We start from the raw sequence: 25,740 nt of genomic DNA, 5'->3' as shown, positions 1-25,740 counted from the left end.
GTGTTCTCTGTATAGAAATGTATTTAGTCGGTGATGCATTGTCCTCGGTGAGGACATGTTTGCAATTGAAATACACATACATTTCTTGTAGTTAGAGCAAGTATATTTCTAACTACTTTTTTTTTACAGTCATCCTTTGAAAGGTGTTCACTGAAGCAGCAATCATACAGCGCCATAGTTTACATAATGCGCTCAGTGACGATACTACATTGTGGTTTACAGTGATAGAAAATCTCTAGAAACCTTGTGTCATGTAAACTGTTGGAGGTTGATAAATGCTAAAATATGTTTTTCTGGTTGTGACAATTTAACTGTCTTGTCTTTAGGGTCGAGATACATTGAGTTATTTTTGAACTCTGTTGAAGATTCTACATAAAGGTGAGGTGATGAATAATTGTATTCTGTACCAAAGTGATACAAGTGAAGCACATGTGTAGCACATTGCCATATGTGGATTATTTATTTATTTATTATAACATACAGGGAGGAGAGAGGCAGAGATGGAGTGAGAGGAGAACTGAAGCGAACCCTGAAGAGAAAAAGGTTATGTAATGTTCATGTTAATTAAGACAATGGGATGACAAACGGGCGACAGCAGAATGCCACAGCCATCAAAGGTTATGTAGAAATGACACAATAGTTTGGTTACAGGGTTTTAGATTACTATAATTAATGTAATGTACTTTAAAGTAAGACATTGTACAACAGTGCTGGCAGCTTCCGAACGCATCATAGGCTGTGGTGGGAGAAAAGGAGCAACAGAAAAGGGGGGAGACACGGGAGGAACAAAAAAGAAAGAAACAAAAAGGGAAGATATGTCAACCGGAGACCCGACACACCCCCACAACCAAGCAATCGGAACAGAACTTTTCAACTGTCCTCTGAGAAGTGTGTTCCTGGGACTGCTCATGAAACCAGAAAAACGTTTTCTGCGTCCCATTTCCCATACAGTCGATACAGACAGACTGCCAAGTGTTGGCAACCTAAAATTCAAAACCAGACACCATCAATTTTCTCTGAAAATCTTTCAAATCATATTTAATAGAATGATACTGCTTTTGATTGACGATGATGTAACATTACTTCAAATAATAAAACTAATGAAATTATTGATACTGATATGTGATAATTGTGACTTATTTTCATTTTCTCAAGCTATCCATAGCTAGCTAATTCTGTTTAAATATGTTACGCTAATTGTATTTGTAGTTGGACTCTTTTGCAGTCTTGCGTATGTCAAGTGTAGCAGTGATAAAGCCAACTGATAAATGGTGACACTTGCCATTTGATTACTGTGTTTTTTTATTGAAGTGGTCTCCAACAGGTTGCTTGCGACCAGGTTCTGATAAGCTCGCGAAAGGTACAAATAATAGGCACATTTGACAACACAACGTCACTTGATAAGGCTGTTTAAAATTCTATCCAATCAAATTAACAGACATCCGGCCCCCTTTTGCTGCAAAACCGTTATAAACCAATCTAGCTGTCAGTCCAACACATGATGCTGCTGTCAGGTTTGGTTACATGACACCGTAACATTCGGCTAGCAAGCGCGCGCCGGATTTGACGATGACCACCCCGAACATAGCCCCAATAAAAGGCAACAAAATATACTATTTTCATGAGGAATGTGAACGACAAGTGTGTTCATGTCTCATTTGCGGTGCGAACGCGTATGTGGAGCGCCACTTCACCAAAGACCACAGCAAATTTTCACGGGGCTTTCCGGCTGCTAGCAGGTGGCGTGATGTGTCATTCGCGAACAAGCCGGCTCAAAAGGGGCTCTTTTAGGTCAACGATGGGAGCCGGCTCCGGTCCGAGAGCAGTTTTTATTTTTTTTCTGCAACGTAATAGACGACAGACTGAAAGGGTTTGGTCTTTTCCGTGCCATGAACACGGGGAAGACCAAACGTTTGAACTGATGTTTTGCCGTTCCACCAATTCACGTGAAGACAAGGATCATAACATCAAGCAGGGAGGGGCGGGGCATGCTGACGGTCTATTACAGGTACAGAGCAGGACAGAGAGAAGCAGAGTGACAGCTGGGGAAAAAAAGCAGCATTTGGATGCATTTTAACAATTGTGACAACATAAATGCAGAATTAAGCCGTCACATCGAGCAGGGTCCACAAAAAACCTTCACAGACATGAGAACTGTGCATCCAACTGTTCAGTTGGAGGAAAGAAGAAGCTCCACCTATGCTCTCAATCCAGTGTACCGTAATTTTCGGACTATAAGACGCACCTGACTATAAGCCGCAGAAGCTAAATTGAATGATGTGTACATATATAAACCGCACTGGACTATAAGCCGCAGTTTTTTTTAATGTTTAATTACCATATGTAAGGGTTCGTGCACAGAGGGGATTGTCGGGAAAGAGGCGGCTGTTTGAGGAAGCTCCCATTTATTAACATTTCAACAAACAAGTTGCATATTTGCATAACGTTTTCAAGTGTTACCATTTAGTGCAATAGTAGCTACAGAACATGTGCTATGCTGTGTAAACTGTACTGTATCACATAGCGTTTCAGACACACAAACTTTTCAACTTTCAAACTTACGCTCCCAGCGCACGTACCGGCAGTGATCTACAGCAGTGGTCCTTGGCATGAAAAAGATTGAACATTCTTGTTCACACCATTGGCAAAATCATTGGGCAATGAGTGTCCTGAGTAATTTGCAAAATGTATTCCGTAGTACAAACTGCACCTCTCATATTTTTCCCAAGTGTTTTTTATTGAAGACTATATCAGCTGATGTCACACTGATCATGTGGTTATACATTTTAGAATTACTTTTTATCAGATAGGACAAGAAAATATTATGTATTCAGTAACACATAGTAGCACACACAAAGGGAAACAAAAGAAACAAACAAACGCCAGGAACACAGCCACCTCAACATTCAATACACCCTATCCTTGCTTATTGTTATCAAACAATACAATTACAGACAGAAAGTTACAGCATTCAACAAACCAGCCTTTAGTCAGGCAGGACCTGCAAGTCTGTGAAGTATGATATAAAAGGTTGCCATTTGTGAAACAATTTATCAGTATGTCCCCTCGTCATTAAGCCACTATGATCTGGTTAGGAGATTTCCACTCTAGCTGGAGATGACATCTGGCTAGTAAAGATGTAAAAGTAATATTTTCTTTTTGCAAAGAGTTTAGTTGACTTGATTTATCCGGGGTAGCAACGATGGTAATCAATGGACAGGGCTGCAAATGTATCATCATTATAATATAGTTAATAAGAGGAAACAACAAGGGTTGACACTATTATCTATGAATATCTATGAATGACTGATGTAACTGGGGGAAGAAGAGAACTTTTTGGCTCAGGGGTAACAAAGTCCCCAGAGGTCCATCAAACCACTGGGTGATGAAAGTTGTAAACATAGCTGATTGATTGGTGTAAAGTGTGATGATTAGGGAGGCCATCAGTACAGGTACAATTCCCTCCAATTGATATAATTACTGTTTAAATTTTAACTGGAATTTTAAAAATGATTGTTTGCTCTAAAGAGCCCGTCAGTTGCTGCTTTTCTTTTCTTTATTCTGCTGGGTCTCTGCGCCGGTGCTACTCATTTTGTTCTGGACTAGTGTTTCCAATCAACGAGAATCCATTTGCATGAGTTTGAGCTGGTAATCTGCCCTCTGCAGGGTGCTGCTTACCTGCTCTTTAAAGAATATGCAACCTGGGGACGTCATTACTGGTGATGGGAGTGAATCTCTTCACACCAAGAGGAGAGTTGGCATGTAATCAAAACAAACCAGGACCGTAGCTAAAGTTGAGAATCATCACTTGAAAAACAGCCCCATACTACTAATTTTTTTTATTGAGACTGAACTCCAACTGATAGGTGAATTACCGCCAACTACTGGACTGGAATGTGAGTAGAAACTTCAAGATGTTTAAAAAAACATTCTATACACCGCATACTGAAAATTAGGATCTGTGCTGATCTTTCTCGATCCTTTGCTTGGGTAAATTGACTTGCTTGGCCCCCAACCACCTAAGACTTCTCACCCTCGCTTCTGTAATAACACATATTCATCGGTCTCCATATTTCGACACTTTGAATTATGTTGTCCCATCATGTGTACTACTACTACTACTATTACTACTACAACATGTGTTAAATCCTCTTGTTTTACCTGGCCCAACATTCAATTTGGACTGCAAACAGGTGTCTTCTGTGCCTCTCTCCCCCCAAATATTGCTGCCACCTCTTGTATACCAAATTCCAGATAAAGACTTTAGCTTTTGGTTTACTCATGGGGATCTCAACACTTACTACTGTATGAGTTTTGAGTCCTCCTCCTCACTAAAACAACCTTTTATTGAGGAGGAGTTATATGCTCAATACAAGGTCAGTAGTAATGTAAACTGACAAATGGTCTGTTATTCTCTATGAGTCCTGAACGCCTAACCCTGGGATGACATAACCTGACTAGACATGACCTTCTTTCGACCCATCTGTTTATAGTTTTAAATATTGGTGATAATCTAACTGCCTATGATTTTGGAATTGTACCCATAAATCCCCTCCCTCTTTCTTCTATGGGACTGTGAAGTCATTCTCCAGTGTTTTTAGCAACCATGCAATCATTTTAATTTTTTAAATTTAATTTAATTTACAGTCATTTAGGAGACGCTTTTATCCAAAGCGACTTACAATGAGAAATGCAACAGTATTGCAGTTGCATTGCACTCTGTCTACTCCTTTTCCTTAACCCTAACCCTAACTTATTTCATGTCCAGCCAAAGCGCCTTTTGTTGCCCACTCTTGCTTCCAGCCCAGTATTTTCCTTGCTCGATGATTACTTTCATGCCCCTGCAGGGGCCTAGTAGTTTCAAGCCAACTGCTGTCTTCTTTAGCTGAGTGGCATTTCTCCAATCTCTTCTTGTATAGGAATCTGAGGTGTTCTGAAAGCCCCTCAACATATGCTCAGAGCCTGTGCTTGTGGTTTTGAATTCTGCTATCCTAGACCCACATTCCACCTCTACTAAACATTTCATTATTTGCATTGCTTTCTTGCATTTCTCAATAAAGTTCTCAATATTGTAGAGCCAGTGGCAATGCAAATGGACACTTTCAAGGGATAATCAGACTTATTGCTAAAGAGACTTTAAAGGTCAAAGACGGTTATTTGATCTGTGACCATGTTCAGGTTTAAAGTGGTTAGCATTTGTGATCATTGTTTATGTATAATTGTAATGACACTAAGCCATGCGTATGATTTGCGCACATGATTGGAGATGAGCTTGTCGTGAGGTTAAAATGCTGTTTGTTCGTAAGTGTTTGATTAAAGCAGTCCTTCCTGGGGTCGCACAGGAATAGTTATAAAACTCAGATCCCTCGAGAGTTGTCAGAGAAGAATGAGAATATATCAATCACGCTTGATCATGATTACTATACTGTAGATGGCTTCTTATACTCCCTTGGGGTGTGCCGTATCTACTGTGTAACTTGCTGAAATGCTATTCCCACTCTAACCTTTATAGTTCTTTGCTCCCAAAAAAATTTGTGATCAACAAAACATTATTTCATTCGGGAGACCAATTTTTCTTCCATGAACAACAACACTTTCAAACAAACACACTCATCTCTATGTTAAGTCAACTTTAACATAGCCAAGCTTCACTACAAAGTTTGACCAAAGACATACCAATATATACATTTGTTTGATGTGACAAATAAGTAAGTGAACATCTGTATTTGAATTAATGTAAAGGATGCTTTCTCACTGAGTTTAAATTACCTATTAACTTCCTGAATTCCATATTCTGTTCCACATACAATAAATGTAAGTGGTACATAGTGTAGTCAGAACTACTAGGGCATTGCTATAGTAATGTCCAAAATACTGACAGATGATAAGTCTGTCAATATTCTGTAAACAGCACTGATATTTTGCATTGAGCCAGTTTGAATGCATGTCTTACAGTGCTGTGGAAAAGTATTTGCCCCCTTACAGATCTCTTCTGTTTTTGCACATTTGTCACACTTCAATGTTTCAGATCATCAAACACATTTTATTATCAGACAAAGATGACCTGAGTATATAAAAAAAAAACGTTTTTAAATGATGAATTCATTTATTAAGGAAAACAAGCTATCCAAACCAACCTGGCCCTATGTGGAAAAAGTAATTGCCCTTGTTGAATCATGAAGTAACTGTGATTAACCAAATTTTTTGGTAAAGTTGAGTTCAATTTCACTAACCACACCCAGGGCCTGATTATTGCTAATAGATCTCAAAAAGTAACACATCATGTCTTGATCTGAAGTAATTCAAGAACAGAAGAGAAACAAAGTCATTGCCATCTATCAGTCTGAAAAAAAGTTACAAAGCCATTCCTAAGGCTTTTGGACCCCAGCGAACCACAGTGAGAACAGTGGTACAGTGGTGAACCTTCCCAGGAGTGGCTGGCCCACCAAAATTACTCCAAAGAGTGCATCAATGACTCATCCAAGAGGTCACAAAAGAAACCAGATCGACATCTCAAGCACTGCAGGCCTCACTTGCCTCAGTTAAGGTCTGTGTTCATGATTCAACAATAAGAAAAAGGCAAAAATGGTATCGATGGAAGAGTTCCAAGGGAGAGTTCAAAGAACACAAAGGTCTGTCACACTTTTGCCAAAATACATCTTGATGATCCCAGATGATTTCAGAAAACGAACATCATACCAACAGTCAAACATGGTGGTAGTAGTGTGATGGTCTGGGGCTGCTTCAGGACCTGGAAGACTTGCCGTAATTGATGGAACCATGAATTCTGCTCTCAACCAGAAAATCCTGAAGGAGAATGTCCGATCATTAGTTTGTAACCTCAAAATTAATGTTTTGGAGTGGCCTCGCCAAAGTCCTGACTAAAATCCTGCAAATTAAATTCTGCAAAAAAGAGTGGGCCAAAACTCCTCTACAGCTATGTGCAAGACTCATTACTAGTTAACACAAACGCTTGCAGTTGTTGCCGCCAAGGGTGGCAAAACCAGTTATTGGGTTTAGCAGGCAATTACTTTTTTTTTTACATAGGGCCAGGTTGGTTTGGATTGCTTTTTTCCCATAGAAAATGAAATCATCATTCAAAAACTGCTTTTTTATTTACTCAGGTTATCTTTGTCTAATTAAATTTTTTTTTTTATAATCTGAAACATTTAAGTGTGACAAGAAAAAAACAGAAGGAATCTGTAAGGGGGCAAACGTTTTCATAGCACTGTGTATGTCGTATGTACAGTGTGTGACACTTGGCATAACAGGGACCACTTTGCCAATCATTTATCATGATAATTCATGACATACATGATTGAGTGTTAGTGAAAAAAAATATAGCTATAGTGGTATTTGGACTAACACACTCACTCAGAATTAAACCTGCATACACATTTCAACAGAGATTTACAAATAATTAATTTCAAGTCACAAAAATATCCTACAGAATTCAGCTGTCAGGGCTCCATGAGATCAAAAATGCCTCCTTCCATCTCCCGACGTCTTGAGTCAAAAGTATTTCTTTATTTTTTATACAAAATGAATGAATGTCTTGGTATAATTCTTAAGGTTTTCACTATATGTGAAGTAGTATTTTAAGATGGTGAAAGTTTCTCAATTGAAGTGTATTGCTGAAGTAAAACAGAGTAACAGGTGTCACATACATTCTCTGGGTGGATTGAGGAAGGTAAAGGCATCTGGTTGGCCACACAGCTTTCACAGAAAACCTTGCTGCAGTTCTTGCAATGTTTCTAGAAAAAAAAGGCAGGTTTATAACATTGTATGCATAAGGAAGACCAGGACTGGCTTTATTCAGTTCAAAGACATGCTATGTTTTGAGATATCAATGTCATAACCATTCTGAAGCTATACTCTGTCCCACAAGTGTTCCTTCGTAATTGTCAGTTCCAAAGATTTTGAAAGGAAACTCAGCATCAATCAGTTGCTGTTTTATTATATTGTCTATGGAGCAATCTGACATAGGCCTACCGCTTGGCTTCATGAGTAATGTATATATATATATAGAGAAACTACAGGTTTTACAGCTACATGTCATGTCTAGCATGGCACAAAAAATAAGAAATCATAAGAAATAAAAACCCACAATTCCAAACAATGTTGCCAAAACAAAGAGTTGAAGCGACTCAGCTGATATAGATATATATATATATATATATAGATATATATATATAGATATATATAACAACATTAAATGTCTCCATGCTGCAGTGTTGTCACCCTAGAAATGTTGCCTGAAACCCAGACTTACCATCATTTAGTGATCATAACTGGATGTCTTTCTAACAAAATGTGTGATTTACCTACTTTTATGTATCAGGTGTGTTTGCCAAATGATGTCACAAAGCAACAACAAAACATTGAGGAATGTTAAAATGTATCATCAGAACATTTGAATTCACAACTCATACACATATCATATACATATTTACCCCACAACAGCTGAGAATGCCAAAGAGTAGATCAAATACTCTTCAATGGTTCATAGTGGCAACAACTCTAACACTACAACAGGATTGTGGACTGTCCAAATACATATTCTATTCCTTTACCTTGAGCTTTTGAAGGGATTCTTCCTGTTCACACATGGTACAGACGTAAGGGAGACTAATCTCCGGGAAAGACTCTTCCTGGAGGAAAATCAAACAATAATCTTATACCACTGTTGTCAGTCATTAAATATTTGAATTTAAAACCCTTCGATCAGTACTACGACTAAACCCCACCGCTTAAATAGTTACTAAATATTTTAAGAAAAAGTGAACCATTGATTTATTATTTGGCATCTCACCTGTTTATCCTCATGGTGCAACAATGACCTTCATGAAAGAAGAGGAGGGTGACAGAATGAATGAATGACTAAATGAATACACAATGCCCGATAATACTCATCATTTTAATTAACCATGAGCTCTTACATGTTGGAGATAAGAGTTGTGTCTTCAAGTCCCTTATTTAACTCTTCATTTTCTATTTTGACTGTTCGGGCTTCCTAAGGATGATGTTAGAAAAATATAAGCAAACTGTAGAGAGACTAAGAGTAAAGCAGTAACTCTTCTTCCCAATGATTTTTGATTTAACACAATTGAAAGCAAGGACTTGCTTTTGGTTTGTTCTCTAGGTGTTTCCTTTCCCTCAAAGGTCCTGTCCTGTATAGTCTGGATGCAGTGTCCAGATGATGTTCACGCCTTTCTCCTTTCTCCTTTGTCTGCTCGAGTTCTAAATTGGATCTGAACAAAATACAGTGTAAAATGTAATTGCCTCAATTCTTCCATTGATAAATGTTTTCCGGGGAAAAAACAAGCAAAATGTATATATAATTTAACCTGCATGTCTTTGTCAGGATTTGATTCATACATTCTGAGCCAAGCATAGGTCTAATTTTGAGGAACTGCAGCTATTTATTTTACAACACATCCTCCTTCCTCTTGTCCAAGCAGAAAACATTGTCAATGAATGCCATGAAATAAAGGTCGAGCTCCACTGCATTTATGGTATGTGACAGAGGACTGAAGTAGAAGGTGCATAAAGTCAAGGCCCTTATGTGTGTAGGATTTTGATATAAAAGGTTGAGGAACTCATTGCACCAGAGGTACCACCAAAGAAAAGGCTGAGAGCCATGCTAAAGGGCAACATAACTTGTTGATCATGTGTGGCATTTCAAAATGAATACAATATTTTCAGATCATTAAAAAACAGCACTACTATCACCTAAATTACGATGCATTTTCATTGTGCCAAATGACATGATATAGAGACATTCTGGAATCGGTGCCAACATTGTACGCTAAAATAAATAGTTTATCCTCTCCATAGGTTACATAATTATTACTCATAATGTAGTTACCATACCACGTTGACTTAAAAATGAGTATGACTGTAAACCAATGGTATATACTCACATGGTATACTGTACATTTTAAAAGGGATAATCTATGTTTTCCTGTTACCCTTTACAATAACAGTTGCTACATACAGTGAATAGTGTTGACCCACCTGCTTGTGCACAAGTGGCTACAACATGAATCATATTTATTATAGCAAAACAACAATTCTTAAAAAGGAAAAATTTGAGAACTGTTCTGTTGGTGCATGGAGGACCAACTGAAAGTCACAAATAACATTTATCCTCTTCAATCTCTAACTGTGATAGTGACATCAAATTCACATAAACAGAAACCAACATTGCTAATGAGAATTATTCTAATTTAGATAGACACTTCTAATAGTAGTACCAGAATGAAATGGAGGCTACAGATTGTCTCTGTTTTGTACCAGCAAATATGACAAGGCATCACAATATATTATATTGCAATCAAGCCCCAAAAAATATATAATAGAATGAACACACACACAGTAATGGGACACTAATTAATGTAAGGGATGTTTTGAATGGAGCTTTAATGCTTAATTAGCAATGCTTCATGGTGACCATGATTTTTTATGAATTATGCCCAGTGATGTTTAACAATTTCCATTAACTTTACCTCTGTTTCCTCATCTGCTCCACCTCCATCTGCAGGCTCTCAATTTTGTCCCCAAACTCTTGTTTGAAGAGCCGGTTGGCTTCTGAAGCCAGATCCCTCTCCCGCTCCGCCTGTTTACATCTGGTTTGAGGGGTCACATAAACTTAGAGCAAAATGAGAACTTAATGAGAAGACAAGGGGACAGAAGAGAGTCTGGACTGAAAAAGAAAGGACAGCAAGAAACCCTGAGCTTAAGACGATGAAGCAGACCGTTTATTGATTTATTAGCCTAATTATGACAGTTTACACCAATGTTATGTTCACATAGAATTCAGACAAAAATTTATTAAAATTGCCCGTTTGTTTAGTTTATTCTCTTGTTTTTGCCTTAGTTCAACACTTTCATTTTTATTAAATGATCACAAAACCCTGAATGTTGGCTGCAAATCATTACTTCAGATGCTTTCTTCAAGCATGGACTGTTAGTTGTCAGATTCTTGACATGGAATTCTTAAGGTTTATGGAATAATTTTATAGTGATTTCACAGGTTGTTGACTTGAAAGTCCACTAAAAATGACAGAATGACATCATGCCATCTATTCATTCTTGTCAAAATGCATCAATGGGTCATTTCCACAAACACCTCCCAAATAAAATGTAAATAGGATGTGACAAACACATCTGTCAAATGTAGGATACTTGCTGCTAAAAGGAGTGATTCAGTGCACACTACTCAAAGCTGATGGTGGAGATACACCACAGAGGTTTGTGGGCAGATGGTTTTATTTTCAGCAACAAAGGGGCATCGTACAGAAAAGACAATGTCCTAGTTTTGTTATACATTAGGAAGGGGTGTATGGTATTACTTAGAATCCTGATTTATTAATCTTAACTCCTCTACAGCTGCAGTTGAAGCAGCTTCCCTGCAGTTGAACTGAGGTATCTGGCCTGCTTCACCAAATCTTTCTCACTGTTTGAGCCATGAAAAATGTGCAAATGATTAAAAAGATGGAATTGAAAACAGAGAGAGACAAAAGAGACAGTGTTTAAGGAGATTTTGTAAATTAAACCACTTGCCAAGTCTACTGAAACAATTATTAGACATACAAACGAAATGAACCACAAAATATGTGCAATTTAGAATTTTACTCTGAATAGGTTATGATTACATAGTTTGAAACGAATACAGAATTTTAGTTTATATTTTTTTACTATAGACAATGGTTTTGATGCAAGGTAACAACAAGCTTGAGATCAACTTTAAAACCTCTGTAGATGTGGAAAACATTGCTCACCTGGTCTCCAGTTGTTTCACAGTGCCCGTCATCTGATTTATTTTCTCATCCAAGCGAGCAATCACTTCACTCTTCTGTTTAGAGCTGGCCTCTGAGCTCTGAGGAAGACAAAGTCATGATTCTGGCAGCTCATGTTTGTGTTTTCATTTGAACTGCTTTCAATTACCCTGGATGCCATAGACATAAGACATCACATAAAACTTGGGTCATTAAAATGTTCCATTTTGTTTGTAACTTTTTCAAGTTACAAACGAACTGAAACTTTTTTCACTTTGAAAAGGAAATTCTAGGAATGTCACTCCCCCGAGTTCTGTTAATGAAGCCAGAGCTATCATGTATTGACATGATGCTCTATTTCACCTCATAGGTATCACAGATGTTTCTCCACAATACCATCTACTGCAAAATAAAGTTTATGTGACACCTTTCCGGATCTACATTAAATTGTTTGAATGCCAGTAGCATGTGCATTAACAGAGAAAACACTTTACTAAAAACAATTACAACAAAACAATGAAACAGCAACACCATATGTTTCTTTTATCTCTGCGTTTTTACTGTCACTACTTGATCTCTTGCTTCTCATACATCTCGGGCACAGACACTGCTAAACTATGTGGACATTTTTTTGTAATACATGCAAAACCATGTGCCAAACCAAAAAAAAAAATCATTGTAAAACATTACTACCTAAAAAGAAAACAATTGATAGTCACTGAAATGACTTAACAACATTGTTCTATTCTATTGCATGTACACATCTGCTGCAGAAGAAGCAGAAAATGGAGGATTACCTGTGACTTGTGGGTGAGCTGTTGGTTGATGCCATGGAGGTCTTCTAGTTGCTGTCTGAGTTCCACCAGGGCATCCTGTTTCTCACAAATGTCCTTCTCTAGCATTTTCATGGACAGTTCCATCTCCTGTTTCATCCCAATCTGCACCTCCAGTTCCTTTTCCACATCCTGCAAAGACGATATTGACATATGCATTATTGTAGAGCGTAGAGTAGTAGAACATCACGCTCAGAAAGAGAAAAGGCACTTGATTAGGTTCCCATCTAAGCAGTTTCTTATTGGAGGTGGCATCAATGAAAAACTAATCATTACCCTCAACCGTCATCAGATGTGTCTGATATTATTCCCTCATTCAGGTTTATCCTCCCTCACAATCTCTCCATCACCATCACAGTAAGGCACCAAATCTCTACCCAGACACTTCTCCTCTGCCGTTCTGAGGTGGTGGAATGAGTAACCAAACTCCATTTGATCCACTGAGTCCCTCTCTGTCTTTAGAAAAACAGTCAAAGATCTAACTCTGTCTGCATTTATACCTCCTCTAGCCTCTGTCCCTACGTCCTATTGTTCCGCTAGAACAGGGGTCTCCAACCTTTTTGCCTCGGAGAGCTACTTTGACAAAATAAAAGTGTCCGAGAGCTACTCGTGTTTTACATTATTCGTAACATTTATCCACATGGCCGATTCTCCACCCAAACCAGCTGAATAAGCGTCTTTTGTGTAAACATTTACAAAATGTTGATATCCAACACTCAACACTCACATTTTGTATCAAAATGCATTTCAATTCAGCAACATGAGCTTGTTTTTTTCTGTATACATTTTCAGTGTTCAATAAATTCACATCACATTAATCTCAATGATTAATATGATGTGTTAATATTAATAAAAAGTGTTATTACTTATTTTACTTTATTTTACTAATACTATACCTTTCATATTTCTCATCTTATCTCTGTCCACATATCACTGTCACAATTTCCCTTCACATTCCCTGTAATTCAGGGAATAACATGCTGCTGGCAGCCGGAAAGTCCCATGAAAAGTTGCCGCGGACTTTAGTGAAGTGGCGCGCCACAGACGCGTTTGCACAGCAACTGAGACAGGCACACACTTGCCATTCACATTCGTAATTTGTTTCCCTTTTATCGGGGCTGTCATCCTCAAATCCGGCGTGCGCTTGTGGCCAGATGTTGCGGTGTCACGTAACCAAACTTGACAGCAGCGTCATTTGTTGGACTGACAGCTGATTGGCTTATAATCGTTTTGTGACAAAAGGAGACGGTATGTTTGTGAATTTGATTGGATAGAAATTTAAATAGCTTTACAAAGTGACGACGTGTTGTCAAATGTACGTGTTCTTTCAACCTTTCTGGAGACTCGGAAACGCTTTGGGAGCGACTGGTCACTCACGAGCGACGTGTTGGCAACCCCTGCGCTTCTTGTTAGATTCTTGTCCTCTCCGGACTACATTTTTGCCTCGGTTATATTCAAATCTCAAATGTACATTTCTTTGGAGTACCAGATCTGACAAATAATGACTAAAGGTAATGTGAATATTATATTGTTTTAATTGACATGCCTATCTCCATGCCCAATGACCACTGGGATAGGCTCCACCCCACAACCATGAAAAGGACAAGCAGCTAATGCATTAAAGCCTATCTACTGAGATATGTTAGCAATCAAAATCCAGTGGACTATGTAGTTCTAACATTACATTCAATAACCACAAATTCAATGAAACTCACCAATCGAAGCAGAGTTTCCTCTTTCAGCTGCCTGCGTGTTTCACCCTGACATTGTACATCTACCCCCGATTCCTTTCTGGTTGTCTTGGAAAAAAGATCACATTGTATAATTCAAAACAATGTTACTGTATTACTGAATGCAGTTGTGCATGTTGCACAACCACATAAAGCCACTCCTAATACTTCTTAATCTGGAGAACTGTCAAGTCAAAATGATTCTCAGAAAGAAGACATTTTTTACACATAGTTAAGACGTGCTTGTTATTTTTGATTTTCACATCGCTTTCTGTAGCTGAAAAGCTGTGATGTTGATATTTTAATGATTTCTTATTCACATTTATGAAAGATGACATGATATTTAAATGGTTGTAAGATCTCTCAGGCTTCCTGTGTGAGTTACCTTGATGATTTACATTGATGATTTATAGCAAGAGTGAAAAGGGTATTAAAATTACTTCAACATCACATTGTTACTTCATAGAGGTCCAAGATATTCAGTTTTCTCAATGGTTATGTAGCCACTGTACTAGGACCTTAAATGCACACTTTGCACCCCTCTGTTCTGTTTGGTCAGCTGCATCAGGCAACAAAGACGACAATAACTGTGAAACACAAATGATGACAAGACAGTCCCTTACCTCATACTTTTTGGGTGTGAAACAGGTAAGTTCAAATATGTTACATGCTGAAGTAAAACACTGCACCTTTGCATTTGAGGGTATATTTCGACATGTTCAATAAATACTCCCTACAATAATCATATCATAATATGACACCTATGTAGTAGTATTATACTGCAGGTGACATTACTGCTAGCAGATCTTGCCTAACATCTGTAAATCTTGACAAATGTCAATTTTCAATTGTATGCATTTCCGCATTAATTACATTACATTACATTACGGTCATTTAGCAGACGCTTTTATCCAAAGCGACTTACAATAAGTGTGTTCAACAAAGGTAGATAAAAGAACTTCAGGGATAAAAGAACTACTCATTAGACATGGTTTGTCCCGGAAAAACCTCCAAAATAGCTTAAGCAGGTCGGTCCAGTGACCTTATGAATGTGTCTTTGCTTATGATGTTACCCTCTGGGTTTCTTATTTACAGTGGCAGTTTGTAGCAGAGTGTGAAGGGATACAGTTCAGTACCTCTGAATCTGAAACAGTGTTTGCTAGTTAACATGTTGTGTTTACCTTCTTATCAGTTTCAAGGTGAAATGAGCTTTCCTTTACTCTTTCCACATCTTCTTGTAAGGTGATGATCCTGTTATTTGCAACTGCAAGCTGTAGGAAAGGTAAGGCAGATTGTACGACAGATATTCAAGTGAATGAAGAAGAGCTCTGGTAAAATTGCCTACATCCTTATTGAAACGTGACATAGGCCATTAGTTTAAGAAGGTGACAATATATCATCGAAACAAAAGTACACACACAAACAGAAACACACACACATATATATATATATATATATAGTGTCTATAATGTAGGTGGTCTTCATGAAATGAGACAAAGCCAATGTTTCAGTTCAGCAGCACAGAGACATTGCTATGCTCCATTGAAATTTCTGGAATTGCTTAAACAACAGCATCAGGTTATAATTAGTTACAGTTCATTCAAATGGACTCTTCAATGTGCTCAGTTACATTCCTTTTAGCCAATAAATTGAATAAATGTACACACAATTAATTTGGCCTGACGATCATTTTGGTAGGCTGAACAAACCCTGGATATGCTGGGGACAGCCATACATATACTGAGCATGCAACATGTGAAAACCTATTGCATGCTCAATAAGAACGCTGTGACATAACTAGCTATTTCATGGGTGGACAAAAGTCATGCGGTATGCAAATGGTCATATTGTAATATTGTAAGGTAAAATTGAAGAATATTATTATAATTAGCTTATCTGTTAGTATGCTTGTGTTAAAAAAAAGGGAAAAGAGAATATATTTCCAAAGGGCATATAAGCATAGTGTGCTTTGCAAGACTCACCTCCTCTGTTAGCTTTGTATTGGACTTTTCAAGAGCATCCACCTTGGCCTGGAGGTTATTTACTGAAGCACTATGAACCGAAACAGAAATAACATATTAGTCACAGATCTCACCAGGCTGCTGAGCAGAGTTGATAGCATCAGCCAGTTAGTTTGATACAGTCCTACCTTAAATGTCTGTTCAATTCCTCCACATAATTCTTCTGGTCAAGAATGGCTGTGATCTGACCATCGCTGAATAACAAGGAAAACAAACAATTGAAATAACAGTGAGATCAAATTTTTTTGGCTTTATGGGCCAAAAGCAACAAATGTGGTTAAATATCAGACGCACTCACCCTTCTGCGCTCTTGTTACTGTGTCCACCATCTTTAAGGTACATTGAAAAATCTATTACACCAACCTGCAAAAGTCATTTGAATAAGATTAAGACAGAAGAATTTAAATCAGCATATAGGACAAACCAAACAGACCATGTAATATAAATGCCAATATAAAAGAACATATCAAGCCAATGCGTAATGTTTGCACTTTTTGACAATTTAGAGTGTGTAGTGTAATATTATGATTTTGTATTTGCATTATCATATGAGAAGATTGAGTGGGAAAGGAGTGTAAATTACAGTCTGGGCAAAATAAAAAGAAGTAAATAAGTGAGTGAGTGAGCAAACACTTAAGTGCACTTTTCTTTTTACAAGTCACCTGGTGATTAGTGAAGAGAATTGATTCACCTGCCCATTTGTAGACTTGTTTCCATATCATGAGGTATCTTCAATAGTAGTTCCTAATTCTTAAACTGTGAAACCGGAAATAGTTCTAAAATGCATGTTCCATAGGACCAGATTTTAATTAGGTCTTTTCCAGACTTTTCCATCCAGTCAGACAAAGCTATTTTGTGCATATAGCAATAAATGAGACCTTAGATGAGAAGGTTGAAGGTTGGTCAGGGCAGATGGACGCCCACCTTGAGCCCGGTTCTGCCTGAGGTTTCTTCCTGTTAAAGGAGGGTAGCCGCTGTTGCCAAGTGCTTGCTCATGGGGGAATGTTGGGCTCCTTTAAATACTCTGTATGTAAGGTGCCTTGAGATAAAGTGTGTTGTGATTTGGCGCTATATAAATAAACTTGAATTGAATTGATCAAAGGTGTGGCCAGGGTAGTAATTTTCTTCTGAAATTGTAATTTGTTCCAAAAGTAGCAGGAAGACCTTTGCTACTTAACTATTAGCAGTTTACCATACAAAACAATAAAAGTGATCTAAATGCAAAAATCTGAAGTGAAAGACTAGACAACCTCACCAGCATACACATAACATATTGAAATCTCAACACACAGTTCCAAGGGCCAGACGTACTGAGCCCTTGTTTGGGATGCAGAATTGAGGAAGACGAAATAAGATCAGATGAAAACCAATAAACATAGTCACGCTGTCATAGACAACGAATTAGACTGACTTCAACTGTTATACCCATGATAAAATAAATGAAATCTTCTGTATTTCATCCAACCTAAATACCTGGAGCAGTGTATGGATGGCACAAATGAGGTGCCATGAACATAACGGACCACAACCAGCACAGAATTGAAATCTGTATAAAACCTATGTATGTCTAGGGGATTTTTCATAAATTTAGTACACTGTGATACAAAGTAACAATAACCTGTGAATCCAAGTCCTCTCCCTTCATACAGAGGTTTGCATCAATGACATTTAGTCCAACTAGCAGCCCAGCAATCACAGCTCCTTCCTCCTCCATCATCAAAGCATTTGGCTCATAGAATTCACTACAGAAGGGGAGAGAAAATGCTGTTAGTTTCAGTTTTAACTGCTTTTGTTTGTACATTTCTAAGTATTACTGGTATCCTACTATCTTGTCTTGGATCATGTGCACTTTTTGCCAATGACAATAGATGTCATGTCATATGCTATTAACAATCAAACATTTTGTGTTAGTTTTAGTCTAAGCTCAAGATGACTATGGGTCTCAACACAGTATTTTCACAACCCCACCTAAGTAGATCCTTTCTATTGATGATGGTCTTCATGTAGTCGGAGAGCTTCTTCTGCATCAAGGCCAGTCGTAACCAGGCACGTCCTCTTCCTAGAGGGGTTCTGTGACAAGACACTGAATACTCAATACCTAATTATTACATTGGTGATTAATTATATGAGTGAAACTGAAAGTCATGCCTAATCTTTACATTGTTATTATACATTTTTAGCTGTTACATTTACCTGCACATTGAAATGTCTTAAATTATAAGTAAATCAATCAGTAAATCCACTCTTTCTTTTACTACAGTCACGTATACACCTGACTGTGACACATTGAAATGTGCTTCCTCCAAGTAACAGACATAGATTACAATGACTGTAAATCAATTTATTCAGGCATGGCCCCACAGTACTGTATGTAAATTAATAGCACAAAGATTTTCTACATCCAAGTGGACATTGTACTGCATCATGGACCGCAAGCACACACATATAAAACCCCATTCACACATGCAGTATATGCCAGCATAATGCTGGGATGGTTCCAGCATGAGGTGCTGTGTGAATGGGCGCATGGCATAAGATTCTGTCCCAGCTTTATCCCACCTAAAGACCAAATGACAATCCTGGGATACTGTTTGCGTGGCTCTGTCGGGAATGAGAAAAGGGGAAAAGGAACAGTGGATGGTCCCATAAAGGATGAAAAACACCTTCATATGGAGGGAGTCAACTAATCAGAAGACTCAGCCGATTACGTATTTGAATTGGTGAAGGTTCGCCCCACTTTACTAGAAAAATTTGAGATGTTTTTTGTGGTTTTTACTTAAAGAATGGCCTCGAATTGGACTGATGCGGAAATTAGGGAACTCCTCTCAGTCCTTGCTGAAGACAAAATAGGTCTGCCTGGTACAGTATAGATGCTGTTTTATACAAGCCCCTCCTTCTTAATGTTTTGAATGTGGCATTCTGATTTAATAAGTTCACGAAAAAAACATTTGTCTCACGTTGAAGACTAACTACGTTGTAGGAACAACGGCATTGGACAAGAAGAGCTCCTCTCACGTCGTGTTTATTCTTCTTCTGTTGATTGTTTTTGGCGGTTGGTATCCATACTATTGGGTAACTGCCATCTGCTGGAGTGTCCCTTGCCTTGTCTATCCCGGCACATTGTGGCATGTTTGAATAAGCGCAAAACGCACAAGGTGGGATTCATCCAAGCATGTAGTTACATGTGTGAATACGGAAAATCACCAGAAGAGATGTTATCCCACCACTCTGCCATGTTCTATGTGTTAAAAGGGCTTCATATAACACACTAACCCAGTGGTTCCCAAACTTTTTATGCAGAGTCCGGTAGTACGAGCAATGTTACGGTTACGGGTTACATATGAAGACATAAATGTACAGTGTGCCAGAGACTGGTGAAAATAAAGCTGCCCACTTCCCAAGAATGACCGAGTTAAGGCGCATCAACTTCAGCCCCAAACGAAACATGTGCTCCTTGACCACAGTCTGGGAGCCGAACAGGAAAATGTTAATATAACGCTAAACTAGTGTGTGAAGCAGCGCCGATCAGAAACAACAACCATGTCGACAAGTCACAGTAAAAACAGACAGTCAAACCTGATAACAGAGGATACAAACACATGGAGCAATATTGTTATCTGGACATTCATTCTTCTGCTGCTATACAAAGAAGTATTGCCTCATTCATTTGCCTTGTTGTGCCCCCCCCCCCCTGCACTAACCTGAGGCCAGGCAGGTCTTTGACACTTGCAGTGATCTCTCCTGCCTCAGGTGTCAGTTTCTCGACAAGCTCCAGCGCACCCCAAAATGACTTGTTCTGCCCAAGGAATGTCTTCTTGGCTGAGGAAAAAAAATATTTTGTTATCTTTTCTTTGGAAGAACATAGGTTATTGACATCCATTTGACACATACTGTATAAATGCAGTCAAGTAACAGTGTGCACAATGTAAAAAATGGTGCTTAGGAGTGTTTAATCTGTGCATTTGCTATTGTGATATTCTTAAACTCTTTTGTTTAGAGTTCAGTACAAAGTACCCACGAGTACTTTTTTAGTTGTAATTTTGAATGGGTTCAGTTATTAATGTTTGCATTTTAGTTTTTGTAGTTTTGGAGAGCACTTTGGCTTGGACAATCAAAATTCAGGGCAGAGTGGTTCACAAAGGTTTAGTTTGGCTATAACTAAGTCATACTGTAATATAATGACATTTTGTTTCTTACAATAGATAATGTGCATAATTTTGAAATGAAAAATGATTGGTTCCCTACACTTGTAGGACATTTCTTTTGCAACTGCACTGTGTACGTTGTTTTGATGATGCTGGCCCTATGAAGGGTGTTACACCTACTTTTCAAGCCATGTTTCAGACAGTGTTCCATCACGACAAAGAATTGCTGTAGCGGGGCATAGTCAGAGTCAAGTGTGCGTCCAAGATTGAGAGCAGATTCAATCAGGCCCTTGATGCTCAGTTTGGCCATGTTCATCAGGTTAAGCCTTTCAATTGCAATGGGATCCTTGGGATCTACACAGAGAGAGACAGAAAATAGAAAGATTGCATCACCTGGCATGTACAAGGGAATGAATCAAATAAAGGGGTACATACAGAAAGTGAAGGTGAAACTCAAGAGTGAGTGTATGCTGTATTCCTTTTCCAACAAATAAAACATTGTTGGTGGTTTGTGTAAAAAAGCTCATTCATGAATTTCACAATTAATCAGTATGTTCCCCGACAACATGCAACATCCAGGTTGAAATCAGTTGAATTCAGTGACTATTGTTTTTCTCTCTTCATTGTTGTCTCCGAGTCTTTTCTGTCCTGTCTCCCTGTCCGTCGCTGCTCATGAAATGTTTAAGAATTTTCTGTGGAGGTTCGAGCTGAGGGCATTCACTAATGCACATTAACCCGAGTGGAGAGGAAAGACATATACTGTATAAACCTGTAGGTAGGTAGGCTATAGGTAGAGCAATAGTTCCCAATTAAAGGTGGTGCAATTCACCAACCAGTAACGGTGGTGTAAAAGTTCACAATGCCATTGCTACTATATCCAAAACGTTTGTACAAGATAAAACTGGGCATGGAATCATCCTTACATAATTTCTGACAAATTACAATCTGAAAACCCTGATTTTGACATCCATATCACCATCAATAATTTTAAGTCCCAAATGTGTCTCCCCGTGTTTGAAATCCACAGCACAAGCTGTCCGATTGTCTGTGCCTGCCTGAGATGGAGCTGGAGGTGTGTCCTCAGGAAACACATCCACACACACACACTCGATTCCTATCAGGATATAATGAGGATTTCAACAAATTATATCAATTAAAATGTTGTTTTACAAAGTTACTTATTGTAGTTCTCCACTACTAACTCAATGAATAGAAATGCACAACTCACGAGTTAGTTTATTAAGCAGTGTCAAATTAAGAAAGTATTTGTAATTACATGGATTTCTACATCCATCATCATCAAATCATCAAATGTGGTCTGACCTAATCTATTCATTCACTCATTCTAAGTCAAAGTCAGCTTTGACTATTTAATCATACAGAATGTATGCTACATCCTGTGTAATAACTTGTGGGACCTCCTGTAGCAGTATTGACATCCAACAAACATTTCCTTTTAGCTGAGCAGTACAAAATTGTGAACCATTCCTCCCTTTTATAGCAGTTTTTAGATATTATATACAATATATACAATATTTCTGTGCATTCCACAACACAATTCTTCTTTTCAAGCCATTCTCTTGTTCATTTACTTGTGTGTTTTGACTTCCTGCATCAAACACGCCAGTTCTACTGCTACTGCTTTTAAAAATTGTCAGCCATCTGTTATCAAAACTGACATGTTCACATAAATACTGAACACATCCATCATGATTTTATATTTAATGAAGAACTCATCGTTGCAAACTTGTAATTTCCATTGTAAGCACAAATAGACTGTCAGCCTTGTTTTAATAAAGCCATGATTTCTATGCAATTTCTGTCATAAAACATATTTTTTCCAATGAAACGTTTGGTGCCGGTGACTATCAGAAGCTTTTTTATACCTACACCAAACATCACATATCAAGGACACTATTATACACATTAGTATAAGCAGAAATAATTTCTGTAACTACTAGAAAACAGATAACAGTAAAAAACTAAAATATCCTGCAATCATAAAAACAAGGTAACTAACTGATTAAATTGATACTGGACTGATGACGTATTTAATGTTGCAAAAACAAATCATTATCCATTGTTCTTTCTAAAGCCATTTTAGCAGACCATTAAGTCTATTTACAATTAAATTAAAACCATAAAAGCACGTATAATTGGTTTGGTAACAGACAGTTACCAAACCAAGGAAAGAATTCTCTCATATTCTTCTCCCCTGAATCGAACATGACACAGCCAAACCTGGATGCATTCACTGGGAGACATGTAGGATTGGAGAACCTTGCCCATCACCACGCCCTAAAAGATGTTACACTATACCACAAACCATCTCAGACTTTAAACTAATCTGACACATTTACCTTCATGTGCTGGCTCTGGGTCTGGGGTGAGGGAGATATCATTAAGTTCGCGCAGGCAAAGCCACTCGCCGTCAACAGACACCCGAAAATTGCACAAATAAATGGTCTCCCGGGCTGCCTGGGTGATCTTGTCAGTGGTGGGGGTCGGAGTTTCGGTCTGAGGTGTCAGATCGGACATGATGACTCAGCTGATGCAAGGCAAAACCAAAATCACTGCAGTCAAATCCGATCAAAATCCAAATGTGATCAGAAATCACAGGGAATAGAGTAGTAGCAATGAGAGAGAAGGAAAGCAATGGAGGAAATGTCAAGACAGAAAACAGCAACAACAGCTTTCAGCAGGTGTTAAGAATGATGCTGCTTCTCCTCCTCTTTATGCCTGCATCCTCCTCTCTCAAATGAGTCCAGGGAAAATACTGCTGAATCGAGAGAGGCTGTGATGCCCTCCCCTCCTCCGCTGTCTTTTCCTCTTCAGCTTGTCGTTTCTCCTTTGTGTAGAGATTTAAAATGGAAGAGAGCACAGGGCTGAAATCTCAACCAACCTCAAGGCAGTTGGCCACTCTGCTTTTCCACCGCAGTGAATGCACTGGGTGGGTGTTGACCAAGATGGCTGACAGTAATGCTGGGTAAATCACGTGGACAGATGGTGCATGCGTAAAAAGTATGGGGGTTGGGATGGGGGCTGGTCCCCTGAGCTCATGTCCAGTGTTGATGATGTAGCAAAGGACTCATCCATCACTCAAGCATCAACAGCATCCCCTGCCCAGTAACACCTGACTATAATTTAACATATTAATTACTGTGCTACATGTACACTCTCAGTACTTTTGGCAGATTGCTTTTCCAAAATCAAATATTGACGTTTTCCCCTTAATTTATCAACATTACAAACAATGTGTGCATTCTTTTTTTTTCTTTTTACAGAATTACAAGAATTGTTTCATTCAGTATCTTGGTCCCTGCCTGTAGAGATAAATGCTAGCATCCAAAAGAGGACAGCATCTAGATTTGGTGCTTATTTAATAATAAATGATTACTGTGATGCCAAAAATTATAATTTTCCAGTAACACATCAGTGTTGATGATGTAGCAAAGGACTCATCCATCACTCAAGCATCAACAGCATCCCCTGCCCAGTAACACCTGACTATAATTTAACATATTAATTACTGTGCTACATGTACACTCTCAGTACTTTTGGCAGATTGCTTTTCCAAAATCAAATATTGACGTTTTCCCCTTAATTAATCAACATGACAAACAATGTGTGCATTCTTTTTTTTTTCTTTTTACAGAATTACAAGAATTGTTTCATTCAGTATCTTGGTCCCTGCCTGTAGAGATAAATGCTAGCATCCAAAAGAGGACAGCATCTAGATTTGGTGCTTATTTAATAATAAATGATTACTGTGATGCCAAAAATTATAATTTTCCAGTAACACTAGTAATCACTCAGTCCTAATACAAAGACTAAAAAGACAAAAGGCAACGAGAAATATAATCAATTCTTAGGTCAATCGAGACTATTTGGTCTAACAGAATAAAACGGCCTTACTATTGATTTACAACAATCTACCAAAATTCTGCATTATGACAGTAAGGTTGTTAGCCACACATATTTATAATAGCTGGAGATTGCTAGCCTTTACTGCCTGACATGCCAAACGATGTTACAGATTAGTACTTCGGTCATACTTTTCGCCAATGTGCACGTTATCCTTCGGAATAACGTAAACGTACAGCCGGAAGTGCTGATGCTAAGGGTCGTGTTGCTATGAATAGCCAGTTACTGAATTCTTCAAGTCATGTAGGTGGAAGCAGTTTGTTATTGAAATGACATGGTAGTGTTAATATTGTTAACCTATCCGGGCGGGGCTCTCCAGTCAGGAAATACGGTCAACCAAAAGAGTTACAGAAGTAATGGTGGCTACACCATGCTAGCAGAATAGTGAGACAATATCAAACCAGTTGGAACTTACTTCTGCGTTTTGATTCGATAGTTTGAATGTGGAAGTCATGTTGTCGAAGCGGACTGGAAGGAATTAACTCAACCTGCCCAATACTTATGTTTGAAGAGTCCAAAGCTTCTTTAAAGTATATCACTGAAGTCGGAGAGAGAGTCTCATCCGGACTGTCAAAGAGTCCGTTTTCATCTGGTCGATTTGGTCTCCAAGAACTTTCTGGCGGTGTATTTCGCTCCGCCATCCTGGCTCCGGTTATACCCGCCTCATGTGATCAGTGGGTCTGTGTCAGCATTCGTGTCAGTATGCCAGCTATCGTACGTGTGGGGCTTGGCCTGATCATGTACAACCGAAGCTGTCTACTCAATTTGTACGTTTCAGTGCGAAGGCAGGAGGGAGGGTGTAGCGATACCTCGCACTAAAAACAAAAACACATGACAGCGTAAACCTTGTTTCATGACGTCACATGCCTAGCAGAGACGTCGAGAATAACCTTGAATTATGTTGGGTTTTTTTAAATGCACTTTTTGGTTTACATAACCTTCGTACAGATAACTCGTAACAGCTTTCAACTAGCTTTTGTTATATACATATTTGAAATAGAAACTCATATTAATCATATTGAATAATTTTCCCCTCAATAAATTGGTGAAATTCAATAAAGTTTTATGATTAAAAAAAAGATCGCCTGAAACATATTCAGTTCAATAACTCATATATAAATACTGTTCAAACCAACAAAGTCAAAGAAGTACATTTCTAAAATGTACACATAATTGTGCTCAATGTAGCTACTATGCTGCCATTCATTATGAAATATGAAAAATATATATTGTATATTCCAAATGAGTTACGTCATTTTGGAGAAACAAGTGCATTTGTTTTATTTTATTTTATGTAAAATGTAGAC

At 38.3% G+C, this 25,740-nt stretch overlaps 2 protein-coding genes across 9 annotated transcripts in view; one reads left to right on the top strand and one right to left on the bottom strand.

Annotated features, from left to right (window-relative positions):
• The window catches only part of grsf1 (G-rich RNA sequence binding factor 1), an 11,831-nt gene extending 10,712 nt beyond the window's left edge, over positions 1–1,119 (top strand). The window contains exons 9-10 of the mRNA XM_076165142.1: positions 327–378; positions 484–1,119. Coding sequence (XP_076021257.1) covers positions 327–376 — 50 coding nt within the window. The 3' untranslated portion in view covers positions 377–378; positions 484–1,119. The remainder of the gene's footprint in view (positions 1–326; positions 379–483) is intronic.
• Positions 1,120–2,728: 1,609 nt separating this feature from the next.
• rufy3 (RUN and FYVE domain containing 3) lies at positions 2,729–25,278 on the bottom strand. Of its 8 annotated transcripts, none has more exons than XM_076165211.1 (19): positions 24,849–25,278; positions 20,690–20,863; positions 20,066–20,183; positions 18,333–18,434; positions 17,983–18,106; positions 16,663–16,727; positions 16,493–16,558; positions 16,326–16,395; positions 15,525–15,614; positions 14,329–14,412; positions 12,578–12,745; positions 11,784–11,881; positions 10,509–10,628; positions 9,121–9,251; positions 8,940–9,009; positions 8,813–8,840; positions 8,574–8,651; positions 7,668–7,754; positions 2,729–6,807 (listed from the first exon to the last, which is right to left on the bottom strand). In XM_076165211.1, exons 1-19 carry the CDS (start codon positions 25,072–25,074, stop codon positions 6,745–6,747), a joined length of 1,962 nt encoding a protein of 653 aa, XP_076021326.1. In that variant the 5' UTR covers positions 25,075–25,278; the 3' UTR covers positions 2,729–6,744. The 8 variants fall into 8 exon arrangements, with proteins under 8 accessions (XP_076021326.1, XP_076021327.1, XP_076021328.1 ...); XM_076165212.1 differs by adding an exon at positions 22,870–23,026 and having other exon boundaries at positions 2,729–7,754; positions 24,849–25,020; XM_076165213.1 differs by adding an exon at positions 22,870–23,057 and having other exon boundaries at positions 2,729–7,754; positions 24,849–24,936.
• Positions 25,279–25,740: the final 462 nt, after the last annotated feature.

The sequence above is a fragment of the Genypterus blacodes genome, unplaced genomic scaffold, assembly GCF_046128005.1.
Source record: "Genypterus blacodes isolate CSIRO-AG114 ecotype Tasmania unplaced genomic scaffold, CSIRO-AGI_Gbla_v1 ptg000141l_1, whole genome shotgun sequence".
Classification (NCBI taxonomy): domain Eukaryota; kingdom Metazoa; phylum Chordata; class Actinopteri; order Ophidiiformes; family Ophidiidae; genus Genypterus; species Genypterus blacodes.
This window is presented reverse-complemented; position numbering and strand designations above follow the sequence as displayed.